Source organism: Aphis gossypii, chromosome 1 (assembly GCF_020184175.1).
Source record: "Aphis gossypii isolate Hap1 chromosome 1, ASM2018417v2, whole genome shotgun sequence".
NCBI lineage: Eukaryota > Metazoa > Arthropoda > Insecta > Hemiptera > Aphididae > Aphis > Aphis gossypii.
In genome coordinates this window covers 34,831,022-34,855,345 of record NC_065530.1, presented here as the reverse complement: position 1 = coordinate 34,855,345, position 24,324 = coordinate 34,831,022, and the positions used below count along the sequence as shown (strand labels likewise).

Here is a 24,324-nt window from a genome sequence, read left to right as displayed (position 1 = left end):
CACAAGATTGGTTAAATAAACTTAAATTTACTGTGTTATGTGTGGGTTTTCAGAGAGTATAAGAACAAATATTTCCCTAGTATCCTAAGTATTGTATTTTACTAATTTCAGTCACATACATATATTTTTAAACGATTAAACTGTAGATCTTATAGAAAATTAATCCATGCATATTATCACATATAATATTTACAGCTATGAGTCATGTTCGTATATGACTGAAACAAAGAGTTCAACTTAAGATTTTTATTATAATACATACTAATAAAATATGACTACCGGCCACTAGGCAGTGAATGATTGAGTATTTTTGAGTAAATGCTATTTTGCAGTTTTATTATATATTATATATAAGGATATGCACCATGCACGTAAAATGGGTTGGCTCTCAGTCGGAACATACTAGTTATTTAGGTATAGCCGTATGGCGTATAGGTATCTATACTCTCTTTTATTTTTGACAGAACAACAGGAATGCATAATATTACGTGGGCGTTATCATTGGAAAGATATTACGAAAAACGCAGCCAAATGGTCTCTGAATGCTTGAAGCATTAAAAAATAAAACCCGTTAACATATATATTCTACTGAATGCCTGGCACTGTTATCAAACCTTATCTTTATAAATCTTTTTTTATAGGCCATTGTGTTTTTAATACTATACGTAAGAAGATCTGTAATTTTTATTGATTTTTTTTTTTTCATTAGCTATTAGATAATTAATACCATACATAGTTTTGATGCGATATTTATGTTTTACTAATTATTATTGTACCTATATAATATACATGATTATAATAATAAATTAACATTAGATATAATTTCAAGCTCCAGGGTAACTAAATAATGTCGTACTTCACTAAATATTCACATGACAAACGATCGATACACTGCAGTGAATCAGTGTCGTATTAAGTGTTTACAATGTTATAATGAAACGATGTGGAAAAATCTCAACAAATAACTTATAAATGAACACCATGGTTATATTTTGGAATTAATTATACCTACCAGTACATAAAAAAAATAACAAGGGAGATAAAACCACATCATCCCCTGTTTAAATATGAGTCACATTATATACGGTAGTGTGATGTATACATATAATAATATAGTATACATTTTGTTATTAGTTATTAATTTATTACTTATTACAATATACCCAACATAACTACACAAAATATATAGTAATTTTTATATTACAACGTTTTAACATTTATTAAAAGATATAATATAATATAAAATTATTGTTTTCGTAATTTTTAGACAAATGTTTAACGTAATACCTATTTTATTTTGTTTTGTATGTTTAAATGTTTTATTATATAATTTATTGTACACATATAACTAAAAAATCATATTTTAAATAAAGTAAATCTTAAACTATTAATATAAAACCTATAATTCTTCAGATATAAAGGGTACAATATTCAATAAAGAACCTTTTTTTTTATAAATACAATTTACTGTCAGTAAAAAATATAATAATTCAAGAAAAAAATTACCAAACATGCGTTCTTATATTATTAATTCATTACAATATTACATAATGCGTATATAACCGCAATAAACCGTGATTTCATGATAGTATCTCAACAATTATCGTAAAATATATCATAAAATTAAGAATTGAAATAATGAAAAACAATTTATTACTAAATAATTTATTGATAAAATAAATCTTTAAAAAAACGCAATTAACAAAAATGTATAAATTAATCAAAGAAATGTTTAACAATGAATATTTAATATGCTTACTACTAATGAAATGGTCGAAAAAATATATTTATTACATACAAAATTTAAAAAGCATATGGGTATGTTGATTAAATGTTTAAAAATGAATTTGTCTATACTAATATTAAATATTAATTATTTTAATATCGCAAATATCTCTCGAAAAACTTTTAGACCATGTCCCCACAAGACTACACAAGTTTCTCAAAAACACGTTTCTGAAATACATCGAATAAAAAATAATCATATCCAATAAAAACGATTATGATGATCTTAGTCATAGCCCATAGCTATTGTTTAACATCATAGAAATTCCTGAATATTTAATTTCTAAAACTAAAATTAAATGTGTGATGGAAATATATTTGTTTTCATATTCAAACTAACTAACTCAGTCAGATATTTTACAATTATTTTTAACGAAATTGTAGAAATATATCCAAACTATTCATCCAAATGAACATCTACGTATACTTGGTAGATTGATCATATCTATAAATTATATAACTAGTAACTACCTAATAATCTGATCATGTTTTAGATATTATAGTTTTAATAATTAATATTAACTACCTACTAATATTATTGAAACTAGTGTTTATGAATATAAAATTATAAACAATTTAAACATCAATATAGAGAACTTCTGTCAAAACGATCATGACGATGACCATGTGAAATAAATCATCGATTTATATTAATTTTATTAAACCCTTTTTGACCTTAAAACATTGCTGTATGTAACAATATAACTTAAACATTAAGTGATAAAGAATTATTAAAATACAAAATCATTTATTACTGTAAAATGATAATATGAATATAAATATAATATAGTAATATGAATATTACTTATGTAAAACAAAAAATTTTATTTATGACAATTCACAGTCACTGACTTTTCTTCTCGAAAAAAAAGCGCGATATTTAAATCACAAGTTATTGTCATAAAATGTATTAAAAACAGTATTAAGTGATTATTTATAAAAAACGAATTATTACATATAACATATTGGTTTATTTTTCAAATACTAACAAATATTATGTCCAATCTTAGAGAACAGAGTATGAGGTGGCATACCGTGCATGGCTGCATAGTGCATGTATCCGGTGCGCATGCCTATGAGACAACAATGTACATATTACAATATGTATACGAACTGGGAAAGTCATTCTTCCGTGTACTGTGTAGTATAGGTTTTGAGTGTACCTCGTTATTGAGAGTCACTATTATATCCATTATGGATGTATTAAATTTGAATTCAATGATAATCATTTCATGCGATAACCAAATTTTAATAACAGAACGTACGTTTAGAAGTATTCTATAGTGGACATCAAATAAAAACTGATACCTATCAACTAATAAATATTAATTTAACAATTTATACAGTTATATCTTATATATACAATATGATTTATATACTATTGCTATAATATATTTCAAATATATATTTCGTGTACACACAGCCATAATTTACTGTATAGATATAGGTACAAAAATAAAGTTAAATGCCTATCATTATATTTTTATTAAAAAATATAGAGTTAAAAATTAAAATCGTAAGAAATATAATCGAAGTGCATACATGATTTTATCATTGTACTTACTACAATTTATCAATTTATGATGGTATAAATATTACAGGGTTTTAAATGTTTTAATACCATCATTCATAATACCTATAATGTTAAATGTAAAACACTTATTAGAAAATTAATATAATATTAATACCATCATATCACTGAGACTGAGGGTAGAATTTTTATTAGCTTAAAATACATAAAAAGTTATAAATGTTAACATTTAAAAGTTATAACAACTAAACTACTATAAATAATAAATATATTTCCTTTTCACTTTTGTATAAATCAGTAAACTCGTAATATACTCGTAATAATATGTATATTGTATAATGTAATATGCACGCCATCATACGACATACGTGAAGGATAATTTTAAATGAACTATTTATTGTATTTGTACACATTATAGTCATATTATATAGGTTAAATTATTTTTAATAAATAAAGTTTAAAAATTTAAACATATTAGTGTTTAGAACATACCTACCCAAATTAAAATCAAAATAAAATAAAAGAGTTGGATAAATCACTATTGACTGCCCAATGTTAAATGTTTTTATATTAAAGTATTATAATCATTACTTTCAAAAACAGTTCTCAGTAAAGTTTTATCAACTTAAAAACTTAAAATTAGTATATATATTGAGAGAGATAGTTAGATACTTATTTAAAATTCTACAATGATATCAAGTGCATAGAAATAGTTAGGACTTTCATAATTGCATTGTTATTTATTTTAATTTTTCAGACTAATATTATAAGTTATAACCTAGTCTTAACAATTAAATATAGTAATTAATATTATCATATATTTTGTAGTATTATAGTTCATTTTAATGTAAATATTGTGGTAAATATAGTTATTAGGTACTTACACGTCCTATATTTAAATCGAATTAAAAGGTTCAACGTATTACATTTTTATGACAGAGAACAAAATTAAATTATTAAAATTGAATTATTCATACTTCGTCAAAAGGAAAACTACGAGAATAATAAATCATCAAAGTCAATAAATTAATTTTTATAATTTTCCTCAAAATTAATACTTATGTATTTTATTATATTATAATATTAATAGATCTTATGATATTATATTAATACTTTATATTGTTTTGATTTTTACGAAGTAAAATAATATTGCGTTAGAATATACGCATCTTATAGTTTAAAAGTTATCATATGGGAACAACAACAATAGGTACATATTATTTTTGAATTTAAATTTTAAATTCGAAACCTATATGTCCGACCGTCTCGATAAGTGGAATAAAAATTCACTCTCCCACAATATTCCGTGACAAAAAAAAAAAAAAAACATAAGTCTTGAAAATCCGAATTCGTCACAGACACGAACCTTTCGGTATGGGTCAGACGCGATCCCCTCTGCTGCGTGTATTCTACCCTAACATTCTCAAGAACTAAACTCAAGGTGGTCAGAATGTCTATTGATGCGTGTGGGGAATATTTTTACAGCAGCAGCGAGCTGTATGTATGTCCTATTATACAGTGTAAATTACTTCGATCGTAAGATATGCTGTACGTAGTGTATCCGACATTATTCCTTTGAGCATTCCCCGAGCTATCCATACATATAATATGTAAAAAAATAAATCGTGCGCAACACGATACACATATTATGTAGGTATATATAAAAAAAAATTTATCTAAAATTAACAAAATTTTCCGCATGGAGATTGCTCCTAATTATCGAATCGCCCGGAGCGCTTTGTGTGGAAAAGAGCCGGTAATTAGCGTGACACGACCGGTCGGCTTATAGAGCAACAATATAAAAAAAAAAAAAACAACAAAAATGGTAGACAGAAATAAATTGTTTAAACAAAATACCAATTGTCGAGTGTATCTGAACATCGGTGAATAACGATAAGATATTACTTATATTAACAATATTATCATTGATTGATAGTTCACCGTGAATCGTGATGCGAACAACAATATACTACAACCGACATACGTGTGTGGGTATATCATAATATACTCTCACAAATTTTTATACATACGACGGACCCGGTTAACGATAAACATGATCAGTTTTGGTGTGTACTTTTTTTCGTGATTTTTACCGCATATCCAACATTTACATTATTTTATATATTCGTGCGGATAACGTTTTACATCGGACAACGGCACAATAATATTATATTTTTACATTGTTTTTTGGGTGCACCTGCAGTACCCACTACTATACCATGGACCTACACACGGCGTGTACACTGAATCATCCAAAGGTGATTGACATGCTGACTACGCTAAGGTAATGATTATATATTCAATTATGTCGAGAAAATCTTATGTACTTACCTACTTGCGCGAAGGGTTACCGTAGTATGTGTATAGTGTTTTGTATTCAAAATTCCAGCGGATAATTCTCTACGTTTAAAAATGTTTATCTTTGTTGCGATCTGCCGTGGTCGCAATCATCAAAATATTATGTATAGGTACCTTTTTTTACACACACGAATATAATATATAGCAGGTTGCAGGTATATGAGGTAGGTGGTTACACGCGCTTCGATCGGTTATGATATCGTGTGTACGATATACATAATATGATAATATTATAACCTATACCTGAACGTACAATTTAAACGTAAAGTAAAAATCTCGGTATTAAACGTTTGAAACTACCATTGACCATTTATTTGATTATACCCTTTAGAATAATTTAATATATGTATACAGAAAAAAAAAAAGTACCGCATCATGTTTTACTCACGGACGACAGTAACTGCATGAACAATATAATAACAGTAATAAACGTGTGTTTTGGAGCTAACATCAATGATACTACGTGTGTATCAGCACGATGACAATCGCTTTACCTCGCTGCCCCGCTATAATATAATATACCTACCTAGCTACCAATAATGTATAATCTCGATTTAAATCAATTAAAAGCGTTTAAGATAAATGCGGTAATATTTTCATAATGTTAAAATGATTAATTATAACATTTTTATTATATAAAACCCGTTAAATTAAACGTGCTTTACCTATTATATGGCTATACTAATACGAATAAATGCCTATTTGAAATCGTTTGTTTTATACTATGTAGTTTGTACTTACACCATTGCATACCATATCGGCAATTTGGCTTATTATCGTTATTGAAATTGAAAAGCACCTACCTATATTTAAACATTTAACATTATAGAGTTGGTAGTCTATAATACAACTGCATTGGTAATATTGTATCAATTATCTGCACAAAATAAAGTCATATCGCTGATAGTGGTAGGTAATATCTGAGAGGTACCTAGGTATACCGTATTAATATTTTATAAAAGTACGTTTAACATGTTTTCGTTTTAAAAATAAAGTAACGATTTTACGAAATCGACAAATTATTATTTATTTAATAACTATGTCAATCGAATCGCTAAACAATAATTAAACACGATAATATTAATTAAAACTATATTTTGATCAATAATCATAAATAATAATTCTGAACATAATATTTGTTTTTAATAAATTTAAATTTAAAATTAACCACTACAAAGTACAAAATTATTAATAATAAAATGTATTGAACGTTATATTATAAAATTCAAGATAAATGTCCTACTGAAGAACTGATTATTGGATCGATTAATGTCACTCAATATAAATAATTATTCTAGAAAATTTGCTTTGTCAATTTTGTCTTCTATATTATTAATTCCATTATTTTTGTAATATTTATAATCACATAAATTATTTTTAAAATTAAAATAAACTATAGACTACCATTTATCTTAAATTCCGATAATTCCGTTTAAGTTCTATAGTGCTATTTTAAAATATAAAATCAAATAAGTAGGTACCTATATCAAATTTTTTTCGTGGCTTGATAAATATTATAAATAGTACTTAGATTAGTAAGCACCTAAACATAATGATCGTTATCAACTAAACAGTAAGTAACTAAATGTATAATTTTCTATATTAGTAAAAAAATCGTATTATTTAAAAAATATATAAATATCCATTACCTATTAGATTGTTCATTGTTTCCTTTACAATTTAAAACATTTTTTAAGTGCGAGAATACAATGTTAAAACTTTAAAGTGAATGCAAGAATTTGGTATAAAAAATAACTATTAGTACAAATATGTTACTTTCATATTTAATTTTCCTTTTATAGTAACAAATCTAATAAATTAAATTTAACGATATTTTTTCAAAAAAAAAAAAAACAATAAATTGAACTTATTATTTCTGTTAATTTTCAAATTATTAATTTTTTTTCCATTTTCAATGATTAAACATTTTAATATTATTACATAATTATAAGTCATATTTTATAATTCATTAAATTGAGTAAAAAACATACTTTTGATTATAATAACAAGAATAACTTACACAAACATCAAATATGGAAATAATACAAACAATGAAATGTATTATTATAATTAAACGATTATAATTTATGTTATTTATACAATTCATAGCTTAATACCATTATAGGTAATTGTTTAAAATTATTATTACCAATGTTATCTACCAAAGAGGTATTTATAATTTTATTGTTAACGATATATGTCATTGATCCGTCATACCATTTATGGAAGTGAAAAACCTTCAATGATCAATAATTGATAGTTATAACATATTTTTATTTAAATCATGAAATCGGTATTATTATTTTTCAATTTGATTACAGTTTTAAAATATATAGGTACATTTCACAATTATAGCATAGTCGGTATACATAATATATGAAATCATAATATTATCTATACTTAGATTATCAATATTCAATAGTCATGGATTAATATCAGAGTTAAGAGCTTGTTGGCATTAACAGACGATACCTATACAAACTATAGTCTTTAGAGAAGTAATGTCAATAAATTTAAAATATATTACGCTTTTATATGATTTGTAATCAAAATATCAGTATCTTCGGAATAAAATAAGCTAAGTATTCAACACAATATACATTTTTTTTGTAGGTATGTTATTTTTCTTTTTGCTTATGGCTCTATAGTACAAATTTACTAACCAATGACATTCGAAATAGGCGTTTGAAAATTATATAGGTACCTATACTAAAAAGTTACACTATTATTATACTATACTTCTATACTTAAACTTAACTAAGTTATTATTAAACGCAGGTTCAAGATATTTCTTTATAAAATTATTTTTGAATAACTACTATTTGATTATGATAAAAATTAAAAACAAACTATTAAGTGTAGTATACTAGTATACATATAACTATATACAACATAAGTATTTATATTTTATATATGTTACGGTAAAAATACGAATACAGGTAAAACCTAGGATTTACGGGTAAATAATGATTACTATTTTTTTTTGTACACAAGTATAAAACAAGGGAATAAAATATCACATAATTATTGGTAAAAAATTTTGGACTTTTACTAACGTAGGTTGTTTATTTTAAGTTTTATCAAATCTCGTTTGTAAAAGTCTGAACTCTGAATTACAAAAATCGTTCGTGGTTTGGCTAAACTATTTTGTGTATTATAGGTTTAGCCAAAATCAATCGGTAAATCTCAAATTTTACCGGTATTCATACTTTTACCGTAACATTTATACTTTATAATATTATAAAAACTAATTATTAATAAATTTTTGAGATTTTAATAAATTCAAAAATTTTATTTTAGTAATTGAACCCTAACACTGATTTCAAAACCAAAGACATATTAAACATAATCGGGGTTAAAATAATAAATAACTTATAAGATTGTACTTACCTGAATGTCTTAATTTATTATTTAGCTATTAATTATTCCTGATCTAAATATCTAACACGAATCTTTAAAGCTAATTTTTTCTTTAATTTCGCATTAAACCATTTTGCACAGTTGGGGTCTGCGTTCCGATTAATCTCCCACTGCATTCCAACGTCCAAGGGCAGTCGTCTAAAACAGGGAGAGGGCAAGTAGAGAGTACAATCATGCCCCCTGGCTTTTAGTGGTAAATTTTATTTTATACATTTTTTTACTCGCTTGTTCCGCCTGTGGGTTGATGCAGTTTACAATTTTACACACATACAATATAGTTATTTATAACACGAACATGTATCGGTTTTTGATACTGATTTTTATTTTTATTATTATTATTATTATTATTATTATTTTTTTTTTGACAATAAAACCAATTACATGAATAATACCAGTATGAACAGTGTAGGCGTAATTATCATAATTTAATAATGTTTATAACGTCATAACGATTAGTGGTGTAGAGATCAGATCTTACTACAAAAATATATAATAATGTGTTCACATTAAACGCATACTTTAGAAATCTTCGGGTTCTAGACATAATATGTATATTATGTTTTCGATATAAATAATTCAACTAAGGTATAAAAGATAAAGTATTTCGTATTCCGTGTAGTTATATTAATATAAGCATGAATATTAGTAGATACCTACATCAAATCATAATTTTAGATATATCAGTAATATTATTATAATTAATTACGTTTATTCAAATTTTATTTTCAATGATGATTATTAAATAGAGTAAATAGACCAAACGTTCACTAAATAGTTAAAAATGTCATCACTAATAATAATAAAAATTTATATTGAATACTTGTAATCAGTAATTTATTCATATTCATGATATCAGTGATTATCACATTACTTATTATTAAGTAAATAAAATAGAGTAATATCCCTCAAATTAAGATTAGAGTTAATTCTGTATAGGTACCTATATTAAATTGTGATCCTGTGTTCAGAATTGTTCATCAAGATCCTAATATTACTAGTTATTATTGTATTCAAATTTATGTTGGTAGATACCTAGTGCACACATCATTCCCTATCTGTCACTAAAATTAGTAAAACAAGATTAATGTCCCTAACACCTTGTGTCTACATTCTACTTTGTGTTTTTGCTTTACCTGTAACTAAAATGTGAAAGAAATTTCAAAAACCTCCTTTTAAAAATAATAAACTGTATTAGGCATTGTCGCTAGAAGGCATTGCCAAACATGAACAGTGACTACTGATTATGATTTACCGATTTTTACATTTTTTTCTCTCGAGCCTTGAGGCCTTATAGCTATGGTCATTAGGTATACCTTCATTTCAACTTATCAAAATTGGATAATTTATCTCAAACCTATACTCTCATTTTTCAATTATAGATTGAAACTATTCTTCATTGAATATTATTTCTAACAAAAGTAATCTTAAACATCAAGAACTGTATATTATTCTTTTAAACTAAATTTACACCACTGTTTCTATAGCAACCTTTAAAAATATACAATATTATGTTTGTATATTTCAATACTCATTTGATTTTAAAGTTTAAAAATAAATAATAATATACATATAATTGATGTACATTGTATTTAATTAATTGACTATATAAATTAAACGTATTACAAAATTATATTATTTAACGTATACATTTTAAATTATAAACAGTTGGGTACACTAAAAAATAGACAATGCATTTGAAGAAACATCTATGATAATATATTATAAATTATAATATATCTTTTGAATTTTATTCGCTGTCATTAAAATGCAATCATTTTTACTCAATGTTCTTTTCAATATAATATGTACTAAACACGTGGGTAGACTCTGTAAAAATATAATTATAGTATATTGAGTTTTTCTGTAGCACTTTTTTCTCGAATGACAACATAATTGTTACAGTTAATTCAAATAATAGTAATTTAATTCATGTTCCTTCTATACGACGGGTATTCGAAAAAATGTTATGACAACAAATTATATATTACCACCGAGCCTTAAGCCATCCCTTCTTCTTAGACATAACACTCCCATAATGTCTACAACTAGTCACTAGAGATGTACATTTCTAATATGCAGGCTATACAGCAGTTAGAACTAATTATAAATTATCTTGTTAAATATTATGCCTGTATTAAAAAAATTGAACATGTTTTTCGCCAAATGTTATATTATAAAATCTAGAATAATATACATTATATTTTATTAGAAAGTAATTTTCATTTTTTATTTTATACTTTTATGACTTAATGTCGAGTTGCATAAAAAATTGATTAATTTAATAGTTCAATAAAATTTAATACTCTAATCACGGACAACTAAATCATTAGTTAACTATTAGTACAACCCAGCATTAAAAATATTAATAAATGTTTATATTTATTCAATATGACAACATTGAAAACAATGTATAATAATAAATAAGGGACAAATAATGAAAATTGGATCTCATTATTAAACAAATTCAAATTGAATTGGCTTCCGAGCTCATAAAATAATATCATTTAACGATTGGTTCTCAAAATGAAATTGCTAAAATATTGATTTTAAAACTGAAAAATATTGATATTGAAGAGATTATTTAATATATTAATATAGTATTTTGGCAAATAACTATTCGTAAACAATTATTATAACTTTTATGACGTTATTACATAAAACAGTTAACAACGGAAAACAATTTGAGGCAAAATAAAATTAGTAGAAAATCAAACTTAGACTTTTGACTGGTACCTATTATATATTTTCATGATTTAATTATTTAAATATTTAAAAAATATTAGCAAACAGATATATATTTCACGTTAATTCATTTATCTATGTATATTCTTAACTTGAAATTCATGATTGACAAAGGAATAGGTATAATTATATGTTCATGAAAATAATATTTTTACTAAATTTAAATTTATTTCCTAGCAACAATTTAAATATTTCCAATAAAAAAGGATGGACTTGCTTGATGTATGCTTGCTATTATGGAAACAAAAATCTTGTTGATCGCATAGTAGATCTAGATCCAACAACATTATTCGCAACCAACAATGATAAACAAACACCTTTAATGATTGCCACTATGTCCGGTAACGTATCAATAGTGAAGAAAACATTTCACGTAAGTAAAAGTATTTTAGAATTTATTTTTAGTTGCAATTACCTATAAAATTACATTATATACATTGTACAATAAGGGTTATAAATTCTAAATATTAAAATACTTAAAGAAACCAAACAAATTATAATACAAATAATCGCTTATAGAAAGCTCTAAACTCTAAAGTAATAACTAAAATATAATACAAATAAAAAATGTTAAAATACCTAATTAATTGTTAATTTTTAGGCTTAAAATAAATAGCATTTAAATTAATATTTTAAATATAAAAGCATTTAATACTATATTAAAAGAAATACAGCTAGCGATAATTGTTGTATTGATAAATTTAATGTAACCAAATAAAATACTAAATAGTATAGTGTTATAAACTACAGTAATAAAAATAACTAATAAATATTATAAACTATGATTATTATATGAAAAACTAATAATTATTTTAAAATTTAACCGTTGTTCCATTATACTTTATTCGTATTTTAAATAACACAATTGGATTATAACATGTATAAGGATATTATTAAGTTTAAACACTTAAGTGCTCTGCAGTATATTGACTTATTGACGGTTACAACCTTTCGTTTACCCACCGTAGTTTGAAGACAATTTCTTCGCTGTATTATAAGAACAATGTCGAATGTATAATATATATTATATTTAATTATAGTTCACATATACAAACGTATGTAATGGAGTGTTTAACCAACGTCATATTTCTTTAAAATAGCCGACTATAAGGACGTGACCACGTGAATAAATTAAAATGATTTTATTTGTTCCGCCAACAACGGAGCTGCCGTCGTTGCCCGCTCATTCATGCACGGACATCTAGTTTTGTTGTATTTTATTCGCGTAATTTGCATGGTGGTATTTAAAGTGACATTTGATCCGGAAAAAACTTAGCTATCAAGATATTTCATTCGGACACTATATAATTATATTTAGCACATTTGTGGGTATAGAAAAAAATCAACTCGTATTTAGTCAGTATTTGAGTGGGAAGGTTAGTTGGCGGGATAAAAAAAAAAACACGTAAAAAGCATTACATATTTTTGCGTTGGAAAAAATAAACTATATTATGTGATCACTTATTGAGTCCACGATTATGGTATTTGTGAATAGATATTTTAATGTGTTTAAAGATACCGGAAAGATATAGATATTATTAGGATAAACTGTATAAATAGTTTCTAAAATCAAAAGAAATCGATTAATGGTTTCGTATAATATTTAAATGTATTAAGATTATTAGATATACAGCTTAAAATAACAAGCAGCCATCATATCATCTATAGATATATTGATATATACTCGTAAGTGTTATTTAGATTAAATCCAGTAATTCTTGCTAAATAATCTGAAAATAATATATTTTTTTTTTAATGTTTAAATAAAATTGAAATTAATTATTATCAAATGTAATTCAATTTCAAATGACAACCCATTGACAAATAAAATATTAACTTCATACAGAGAAAAGTTTCATAAAAAATGTATAAAATAATAATTTTTATTAAATACTTATAAGTTATAACAAATAAAAAAAATAGTGTACTTCAATACTTTCTATATATTTTTAAATAATGATGTTATTAAATAAAATAATATATTATATTATATAATTACAATAAATTATGATTGTACATATATACTAGGTATAATACTTACGAATATATTATTAAATATCTGGTCTATGTACTATGTAGACACATTTTTAAAGGGACAACTAACAACTATAGTATACGTATCTGCTTAATAACTAATATTTATTAATAATAATAATGAAGAATCCGGATTACTATATATGAGTTAGGTATAACTGTGTTAATATGAAATATTGTTCAAATAAATATTAGGTATATAGATTCAGTTGTACGAACTACTTTGGGCACGGTACATACATATTTATTATTTTATGTTCTATTACAAAAAACTTTTATCTATATAAATATAATATACATATAATATACAGGTTTATTCAAATACAATACATATAATGATTTTTAGAATACTTATTTAATCTAACCTATACAATTTTTTCTCTACCTATATTATATTTAAATTCTATTTGGAATACGGTAATTAAATAATTGTTTTTTTATTATATGATGAATGATGACACCGATCAAAACTTTTTTTTTTCTTAAAATTCTTGATTAGGCCATATGTGTTAAGTTTGAACTATAAACATAATTTATAATATAATAAATAAATAATAACATGAAAATAACATAGTGAAGAGGTCTTCAATGGGAGTATATTTCATTATAAAATAGATTTAAAACTTAAAAGTTAAGATTAGGCTTATATTTTAATTATATACTTGAATACATATTAACGGATATAATAATATACATATTACAGCATATAGCTAATATTATGTAGTACATTGATCTAAATACTAAATAATTTGGTAGATATTAAATTGTAATTGTGCAAAATGAGTACCTACCATTTAAATAATGACAATGTTTATTATTATATTTAGTTATTGAAGGGTTCAAGACTTTAAGTTTGCTAAAAACTACTTTAGTCTATTTTTAAAGCTAAATAATATTGTTATTAATGTATCAATCATATAGTATTTTGTAATATGCACGCGGCATTACTCGAACGCAATATACTAGTATAGGTATTGAAATATAAGTTTGTTTTTTATTGATCGTTTGCTTTAACTTCGATGGCCATCAACACTTGTATATGAATATGCTATATCTTAAAATAAATAAACATGTTTTGTATAAATATAAATATTAGTCATTATGCTATAATTACTAAATTAATACAATATAATTTTAAAATAAAATAAAATATGAAAAAATAATAGCAATGTTGCGTAAAAACAATTGTTGAAATGAATAAAACTTGACTTGAAGTTTGAATACATTTTTACAATTAATAATCAAATACTTTTTATTTAATAAGTTTTGAAAATATTCTAATTTCTAAGTGTTTCATAATAGAATCTGATGCTAGAGACTAGATGACGTTAAAGTGTTTACATAAACTATAAATTTACGTTTGAAATTGTTCCCGTTTTAAGGTCTTTTTAAGTGGTCCAGCCATGAAAATAAAGTGCATGATATGAGTATGTAAAATATCAATACCTACTTAAAAATACTCATAAATCAATTAAAAATTAAAGTATTGTAAAAACCACCGACGGAATACAGATAATATCATTACTTTTATTATTGATAATAAATATAAATAATGATTTCCCTATTGTATTTAAACTAAACACACAAAGTTGGAGCTACTGACGGGTTTGATTATATGATTCATTTTGTATGTTACGTATGTTTTATTCAAATTACTGATTCATCATATAAACCATAATCATAATCAAAGTTGGACACTTGGTATATATTATTATATTTATTATCTAGTCAATCAGTATTTTATTGCAAACAAATTATAATTTTAATCTCAATACAATAAAATCTGTTAAAATATACAGTTATATTTTAATGAAACTTAAAACATACACCATCATGTCTTTTTATTAACGAGTTTTGAATAGTAGTTACCCTATTCATATAAATATGAAATAAAATTGCTAAAAAAGTTATATTTCAGTTAAATTACCAATAAATTTAAAATTATTGTTTCACATGATTCTTAAATAATAAATCATCTATATAACTATATATTTGAATTTCTCCTAATAATCATAAATGTAGGCAACCAAAAATACTAATACTCTGCATTCTTAATAATAAGAAATAATATGATAATTTGTATCGTGGGTCTTGACTACAAGTCATATTTATTAGTGACCCCCCGGGGTTCAACGACGTTTTGTTGTGTTGATTCAAAGTAGCTTAAAAAAAATATGTACACTGTTTATTTAGTTATCTCTTGATCGATTGATTAAAATTGCATTTCAAAAATTCTTAATGCATTTTTTATATAATAAAAATTACACGAAAGTATAATATTAGAATAAATAATTTAAGAATAACTATTTTCAAGAACACATCAATTAAATGTTGTATTTTTAGTGAATAATGTAAGGTTAATTTATATTTCATTATAAACAGATTGGTAGTTTTAGTGTTGAACAAATATTTTGGCCTAACAATGATTTATCGACATTTTTAATCGTTCATATAGATTATAATATTATACATAGCATGTATATTGCATACGAATCATTTATAAAAGTACAATAGTATTCATATGATTTTATTTTGGTTAAAATATCAAATTTTTTTTAATGATGAGAAATTAATCATAATTCATATTTACCAGCAAATAATATACAATACTCAATAATAATATTTATAATATTTTAAACAATCAAGTGAATAATTATTTAAACACTAGTTCAATTAAATTGATCATAATTATAATCATTGATCGTTTTGATGAAAGAAAATACAATTAATATTGTATAGTACCTATACTATAATATGTACTTATATTATTATGTATGTCGTTTATTCGTTTAAGTAAAATACATATGTATGTTATATTGTTATGTTATGTATATTAATGTGTGTTGAAAATTCTAACGATGATCAACTAACAGTTTATGGGAAATGTACGTGTAAACGTCTTGTTTTGTACATTTTGTAACTGATGTGTGAAATTAATCTTTGTGTATGATTTACACATTTACCTGTGTTCAACACTGTTGGATGAATATGGTATTATACTTTCAAAAAACTAAACATATTACACAGTGAATAGACAAAAGACAACTGAAATGTTGTATGTAGATAGGTAGGTACATATAGTTGTATAGACTCTAGAAATCTAGAACGTGTAGAACTAGATTTTAGTTACCATCTACGATTTCAAAAAGACAATAAATAGATGGGTAATATATTTTAGACAACATTTAAATGCAATGGGTATACCTACTGATTTTTTTGTAATATGTTTTCAATTGTATCTAAAAATATTTGATTATATATTTAGAAATAGTTTCAGTTATTTATTTGTATAGGTATAACTGTTTTTATTTTTTAATAAACTGTTAAAGATTATATAAATGTTTAAATTTAAGAAATTATCTTTGTTGGTGGTTTCTGATAGCTTATTATATCTAGTTGATACTTTGGGAGATTATTAAATTTTTGTTAAAAATGTATTTTGTATTTTTGTTTTAACTCAAAAATAAAAAAACTTTAAATTTTCAAAGAATATTTGTTTTAGCATTTATTATAGATATGAAATTGCATAATTTCCAAAATACTTTTATGCTATTAAAAATATTTAAAATGTTCTAATTTTTTTTTTAATCTTTTTTATTTTTGTATGATAACATTTTCGTTATTGGGTAAAATAGCTTGACCAATTAATATATTACGATTATGTTAATAATTTATTGTTGTAATTCGTAAATATTTATGGGAACCTTAAATTTACTCACAATGATATTTTCAAAATATTTAAATATATTTTAACCTATTTAATCTATATAAGGGACCTATTCACACAGCTCTATAATAAGTTGATATTGACTCAAAAGTTAATAATGAATTTACATGTCATAAGTATATACGGATATAATAATTAAAAATATTAAAATTATACTATGTTTTTGTCAAAAATTATTAATTCAACATACTATATTTCTAATAATAAAAAAAAAATCCAAGTACCTACATAAATATAATATATTACACTTGTAGTAGATAGCATGGGTTAGCAGACCATCTCCAAATCGTTTTTTGTATGCAATGGTTATTATCATTGAACTTAAATTGAACACATCCATTACAGAGACAATGAGTCAATGACAACGTACACTCGACATCTATTATACCTACCTATAATAGCAGAACGAGTTCCCCATTTTTTTTCTTTTGTATATGTACAGATAATATGGCGGTTTAGATTTTAGATTATGTTTAGTTTAATAATTTAGTTTTTTTAATTAATTTTAATTTACAAAATAATACTTATTTTACCATAAATACTTATAAAAATGATAACTTTTGTGTTTTTCATATAGTTAGGTAACTGTTTTACATATCGAATACTAAGTTGCTTATATTTTAATTTATTAGAGTGATACCAAAAGAGGTGTGTTCAATATAATATATATGAGTAGTCCAGTCTCTTGTAATAATAACATAATATTATAGCTAAATAAATGATTAGGTATATTTATTTTTTATTATATTCTATTGATATTTTACTATGATATGTATGTTTCTTTTGAAGTAGGTACTTTTATGTAAACTATTTCATAATTATATATTTATATAAGATGAAAAATGCATTCAAATTGTGATCCCCGATCGCTTTCACATTAACACTATACACATGTCTATTGCGTTTTATCGATTCTACCTTCGTTAGTTTTCAACCTCTATAGACCCATTATATTATTATAAGCCATATATCTTTCTCGTATCGGCATTCTTTTGCGAATATTTACTATATTTATATTGATTTTTTAGTGAAACCCTTGTCCGCAATATTGAGGCCAGTCGTCTTTATATAAAACTATTTTCCCACTCAACATAGATTTCCTATCTATTTACACCTATATTCTCGCGATATTCTTCCTTCGTGACAAACATCTATATATTCGTTAGATGATTCAACAAGCCATCGCTGTCTATAATGGTCATCTCCAGGAACCAGTAGTGCATGCATTGATTTCATATATTTTTTTAAGATATGGAGTGGGGATTAACAGGTTATAACTTCTAATGATTCAACAATTGAGTTGATTTTTTTCCTATTGGCATGTAGTATTTGAGGTGAACAGTATACAAGCGCAGGTACCGAAAGACAAATTTACCCACAGTCACATTTTTGCCATCGATAATTGAACAGACGCTGCAAACTGGTGTAATTGCATCGTTAAGTATTGCCTTGCATTCTAAAGACTCCAAACTAATGAGTGTACCTATCGATAGTGTGGCATGTTATCTTTGTAGCCACTGCCACTGTACATTTAACCATTAAACGCCGACTATTTCGATTGAACAATTGGACATGATCAAAATATTCTTAGAATTAAAATGGCATATTATACGAATATTAATTAAACGTATTTTTTAGGTTGACATTTTGGAGATGCCTGATAAACTAGGCAGATCAGCAATGTTTTATGCGGTATTATACAATCAAGAAGAAATATTGGAGTATTTTATTGAAAAACAAGCCAATTGTAACGTAGTGTTAGTAGATTTTTTTAATGATGACCGAAAAATGCACTGCATATTAAAGTTATATCTACGATATCACATATATACATTAACACGATTTATAGTTAGACGATTTGTATGAATTATTTTTATATAGATACTTTAGTTAGTGATATTAAATTTATAATAGAAAAACATCTGTGCAATGGCTTTAACACTAAAACTAATACTTCACTATACATTATATGTCAATATTTTATCTCAAATTAACAAACCAATTATTTTTTTTACGCCTATTTATTTTCATAACACCGCTTTACATATATTTATATTAACTATTGAAATAAACAAATAAATAGTACATAAGTAGGTATTTTATAAGATGTATTCAACATAATATTTTATACCTATCGAACAAACGTTTTTATTGAACTTAACTACTTAAGAGTTTATTAAACGAATAACTAAACTACATGTATTAAAACTCTAATGGATATACCAAATAAAAATAGAATTAATTAATTTAAAAGAAAAAACTTTTAATATTATTTTAAAATAAAACAATATTTAATTATCATATTAATATACAAATATTGAAAATAAAAAAGTTAATAAATAATACAATACTAATTCATTATGATATTATATGATAAACATATAGGTACTGACGTAAAACTGTCACTATAGTGTATAACTATGACATCGCTCACATCTCCCACGAGATTTATAAAATATTTGTAAAAAAACATAAAAAGATTATCATAAGTAAATTCTTTAAGCAGACAAAATAGATTTTTTTTATAATTTATGCATGTAAATTGTATATTTTACTCTTATTATAACAGTCAACATTGTTTTGCATTTATTTATTTACCTATTACCTATACGCGCCATGATGTCATATTATATTTTATAATAAATAATGACAGAAACTATTTAAGGCTTAAGTATTCGGGCGGTAGTAAACTCTCCCGATTTTTAAAAATAGTAAACTCTCCCGAATGTAAACTCTCCCGGGTCAAAATTATATTTACCTGAAGTAAATGTGTAAACTCTTCCGGGTCAACTTTATAGTTACCTGTAGGAAGTATGTAAGCTCTCCCGAGTTGTTTTAAATGTTATTGCTACACTACGAGTTGGAAATTTTTACGTATATTTTGTATTTGTAACTTATATTATTATTATTGAATATTTTTAAAAGAAACTTAAATGTATATTGGATTTTTTGAAATTTTATTTTTTATTGTATTTTGACTATAATATCATGTTCATAGCAGCTAAAGACATTAATTTATATTGTAATTATTATTATATATGATTGACTATTTTTAAACGCAACTTAAATATATATTAAATTTATTTTATGATTTTTACTAGACCCGGGAGAGTTTACATATTTCCGTTAGGTAGTACAGAAATAAATCCGGGAGAGTTTACAATCGCCCAAGTATTCAAAATTCAAATTAACAATAGTATTGTGATATTTGTATTTTAATACATAGTATTACGTATTTTTTTTTCAATTCTAAATGGTATTAGAAAACTCATTTAGTATAATTTTTTTTTTAATAGTGTTTTTAACCCTAATATTCTATTTAGTTAAAGAAAAGGTAAAATTTAAATTTAAAGATTACTTATAAGTTATAAACATTTTTGGTATAAATTTTCAAAAAACAAAATACTTACAATAAACCTAATGTAAAATGTTTTAATTTTTAAAACACCTTTTAGGTAGATAAACATACAGCCAAAATTTTGGTATGATGCATTATTTATCTATAAATAGCCAATGGAATAGTGTAAAACAACTTACCTATAACATTATATTTACAATGTTATAATCTCTTATATATTTATATAAATATAGCATTATAATTTATATAGGTAGTTAGGTACAATAAATACATAATTAATAATTAATGTTTAAAACCTTTACTGGCAATATAGGTATACATACTTATGTATCATTATATAGGTAATATAACTTTAAAAAGCATATAACCGAGTAAACAACTTATAAAAAACATACATAACAATGATAAGAGTAATAGAAATGAGGAAGATACTTCCATTAAAACATTAACTACATTACCTACTTTTTAAAATACATTTACATACTAATACTTGTTTTTATAGAGATAATTTCGGTAAGACTATGACCATGACAGCTATCTCTAAAGGATTTCAGAGAGTAATGAAATTGTTGTACGAATATGCAAATAGACACGAAAAAAAAGTATTGAAAACTACGTGGTCAGAAAAATTGGAAATGACCAAAAACAATCATCAAAACGATGATCATTTAGGTATGTTTCATTTCACTTATTAATGTAAATATTTCTTTTTATAAACACAATACAGCGTATATTATGCTTAAATATTCTGCAATCATTTTTGAACGTTTATTAATGTATTATTATAGACTATCAAGTGGAAAAACTACTAAGACAGTTATCGTTGGAAAAATATTGGCCGTTGTTTGACAAAAGAAATATCCGATATAATGATTTCTTAAAGTTATCTGAGCAAGACTTAAAAGATATCGGTATAAAGTGAGTATATAATACATAATTGTTAGTATTAAAATTAAATTAAAGAACATTTCCATACCTAATAATTTACTATTATTACATCGATTAGATAATATAATAGTTACCTACTAGGATAATTCTTAGGTTTAATTTCAATGTACCTACTCGTAGAGTTTTGTATAATAATTAATAAATACTCATTATCTAATATTTAGTTTATGATTTCAAATATTAGCATAATTATATATTTTGAACCATATAAATACTCTTTATTTTATTAAAATATAATTCAATCATAACTATTATACTATTTATATTTTATACAAAACACTACAAATTCTTTGAAAATAATAAACAAATAAAAAACAAAATAATGTTTTAAAATTCTAAGCTTTTCTAACATGTTTTTGTGTACACGAGTGCACTGTATTCTAAAATTTGATTATTGTAATCTAAAACTTAAATTACCTACCTGTATCATTTTTTTTATTTTACTTATTTTAGGCCTTGTAGGTGCATCGCCACTTCCACTATACCTATCCATACTTCTCTGTCCTTAGCCAATTGTTCTCCGTTTCTTATTCTCTAGAGCTTGAGGTTTTCCTTAACTTTTACTCAACACAAGCACTAATAAAAATCGAATATAATTATTATTTTTTAGTTTATTTGGTCCGAGGAGAAAATTAATAATGACTATTGACAAATTAAATGAATTAAGGACATCACAAGAACACTCTAGGAGTTGAAAATTGTATATTATACTTTATTAATTTTATTTTAACATTTATTGAATTGATGTACCTTTATAATTTTTACCTATATATATAAATATGATTTTTATTTGTATTTTGTATTAACTAACATAACTATCACATTATTTATACTTACTTATTTTTTTTTTTAAATATTTTAACTTTGAAATATATTTTTACATACTACTACATTTGAAATTTCGAAATACGCGAAGAATAAATTAATTTTATACAGTAATATTTTTATGGCTTATTTTGTTTATAGTTTCAATTGTGAAGAGTTATTATAGCTGGATGCAATCAATACTACAGTAAATTATATATTTATTATATACAAGCACCGTCGATACCTTAAATTCTAATTTTTAAGTTAAAATGTTGAATTAAAAAAAATTTTTTTAATAAAGTTCTGTCAACCAACCGCAATTTCTACGCTTCCGGGTTGGTTACTATGATTTATGACTGTGTGAGTTTTCACTCATCTTGCAGCGGAGAGAGGCGAACTTTGTCTCATAGACGACTAGAAGTCAACACTTCGCAGTGTCTATTTCTCGCGTATTGTTATATACATAAGTAAAGGACAACCGGTTACAGTTTCTGTAGTATAATCCTTATCCAATCAAAAATAATCTCAAAGTGAAGAATGCTTGGATGATCCCCTTAACGAAGTCGACGTGGCTAAATATACCGTAAATGTGCTAAATAATCCTCTCAATATTCTAGTCATAAACTCATAATACGTAGGTAACCACAAGGATTATTGACTAAGGACGATAAACGCAAAGATTGTGTAGAAACCTGACCATTGCCCATTCGTAATAATTACTTCCGACTGAACCACGAGACGGTGACTCGTCAGTGATCTATCTGCTAAGGAGTGTCTAATTTTGTTATTCATATCAAGCCAAGAAAAAAAAAAAAAATAGGATCAATTCAAAATAGACAACATTTTACATGCCCCAACCGTTATTCAGTTAATGTACTAAAATAAGTTCCAGTGTCAAAGTTGCGCAGTACTTATAAACGTATATATAATCGTCCAGTGTGTAGACCTATATATATATATAAGTACGTGGATTCATATAAAATTATAAAACTTAATGTAATAAATTGTAGTAGAAATCTACTAAAAAAGTAAAAACAACTACAGTTAAATAAATCCGTGTGTAACAAATATAAGATATAATTTTAAAGCACCTAGTATGTAACAATAAGGTACTATAGGTAGTTTAAACCTTTTTTTTACTATTATTCGCATATTTCACAGTTTGGAACTAAGAAGGGAACTAGTTTATTTTCTATAGCAACGGCAATAGAACGAATTTCTATACATATATATATAAAAGGATAAATTATTTTTTTTTATAGAACGTGTCCAAATAACTCGGTTGAACTAAAATAGCTTTGTAAAATAAACGTTTGAACAGGTTGTTTGGTTTACGAGTAAATTACATATACGACAGCACTATCTAGCGATAAAAATGAGCGGCTTTCGAGTAAGGTTCTTTGAGCGTGTGTAAAATGTACAGTGGTAGACGAGTCTGATGTTATAGCACTTACACTTCAAATAAATAATCCAAAAGGATCTTTTCTGGCCAATGGACCGTTGTAAACAGTTATTTCACGAATTATGAACTTGCATAATTAAGTACCATTTATTAATCTAAACCACGGTAGATTATAGACTATAATAATTGGTAGACGATGATAACTAGGAGCA

The 24,324-nt window shown here is 24.6% G+C and overlaps 1 protein-coding gene across 1 annotated transcript; it reads left to right on the top strand.

The window, feature by feature from the left end:
• The first annotated feature begins 5,236 nt into the window (after positions 1 to 5,236).
• LOC114126573 (ankyrin repeat and SAM domain-containing protein 3-like) lies at positions 5,237 to 22,997 on the top strand. Its single transcript, XM_027990550.2, has 6 exons — positions 5,237 to 5,600; positions 12,014 to 12,209; positions 19,236 to 19,354; positions 21,458 to 21,627; positions 21,744 to 21,873; positions 22,514 to 22,997. The coding sequence occupies exons 1-6, from the start codon at positions 5,536 to 5,538 to the stop codon at positions 22,596 to 22,598; spliced, it is 765 nt and encodes a 254-aa protein (XP_027846351.2). The 5' UTR covers positions 5,237 to 5,535; the 3' UTR covers positions 22,599 to 22,997.
• The last annotated feature ends 1,327 nt before the right edge of the window (positions 22,998 to 24,324 follow it).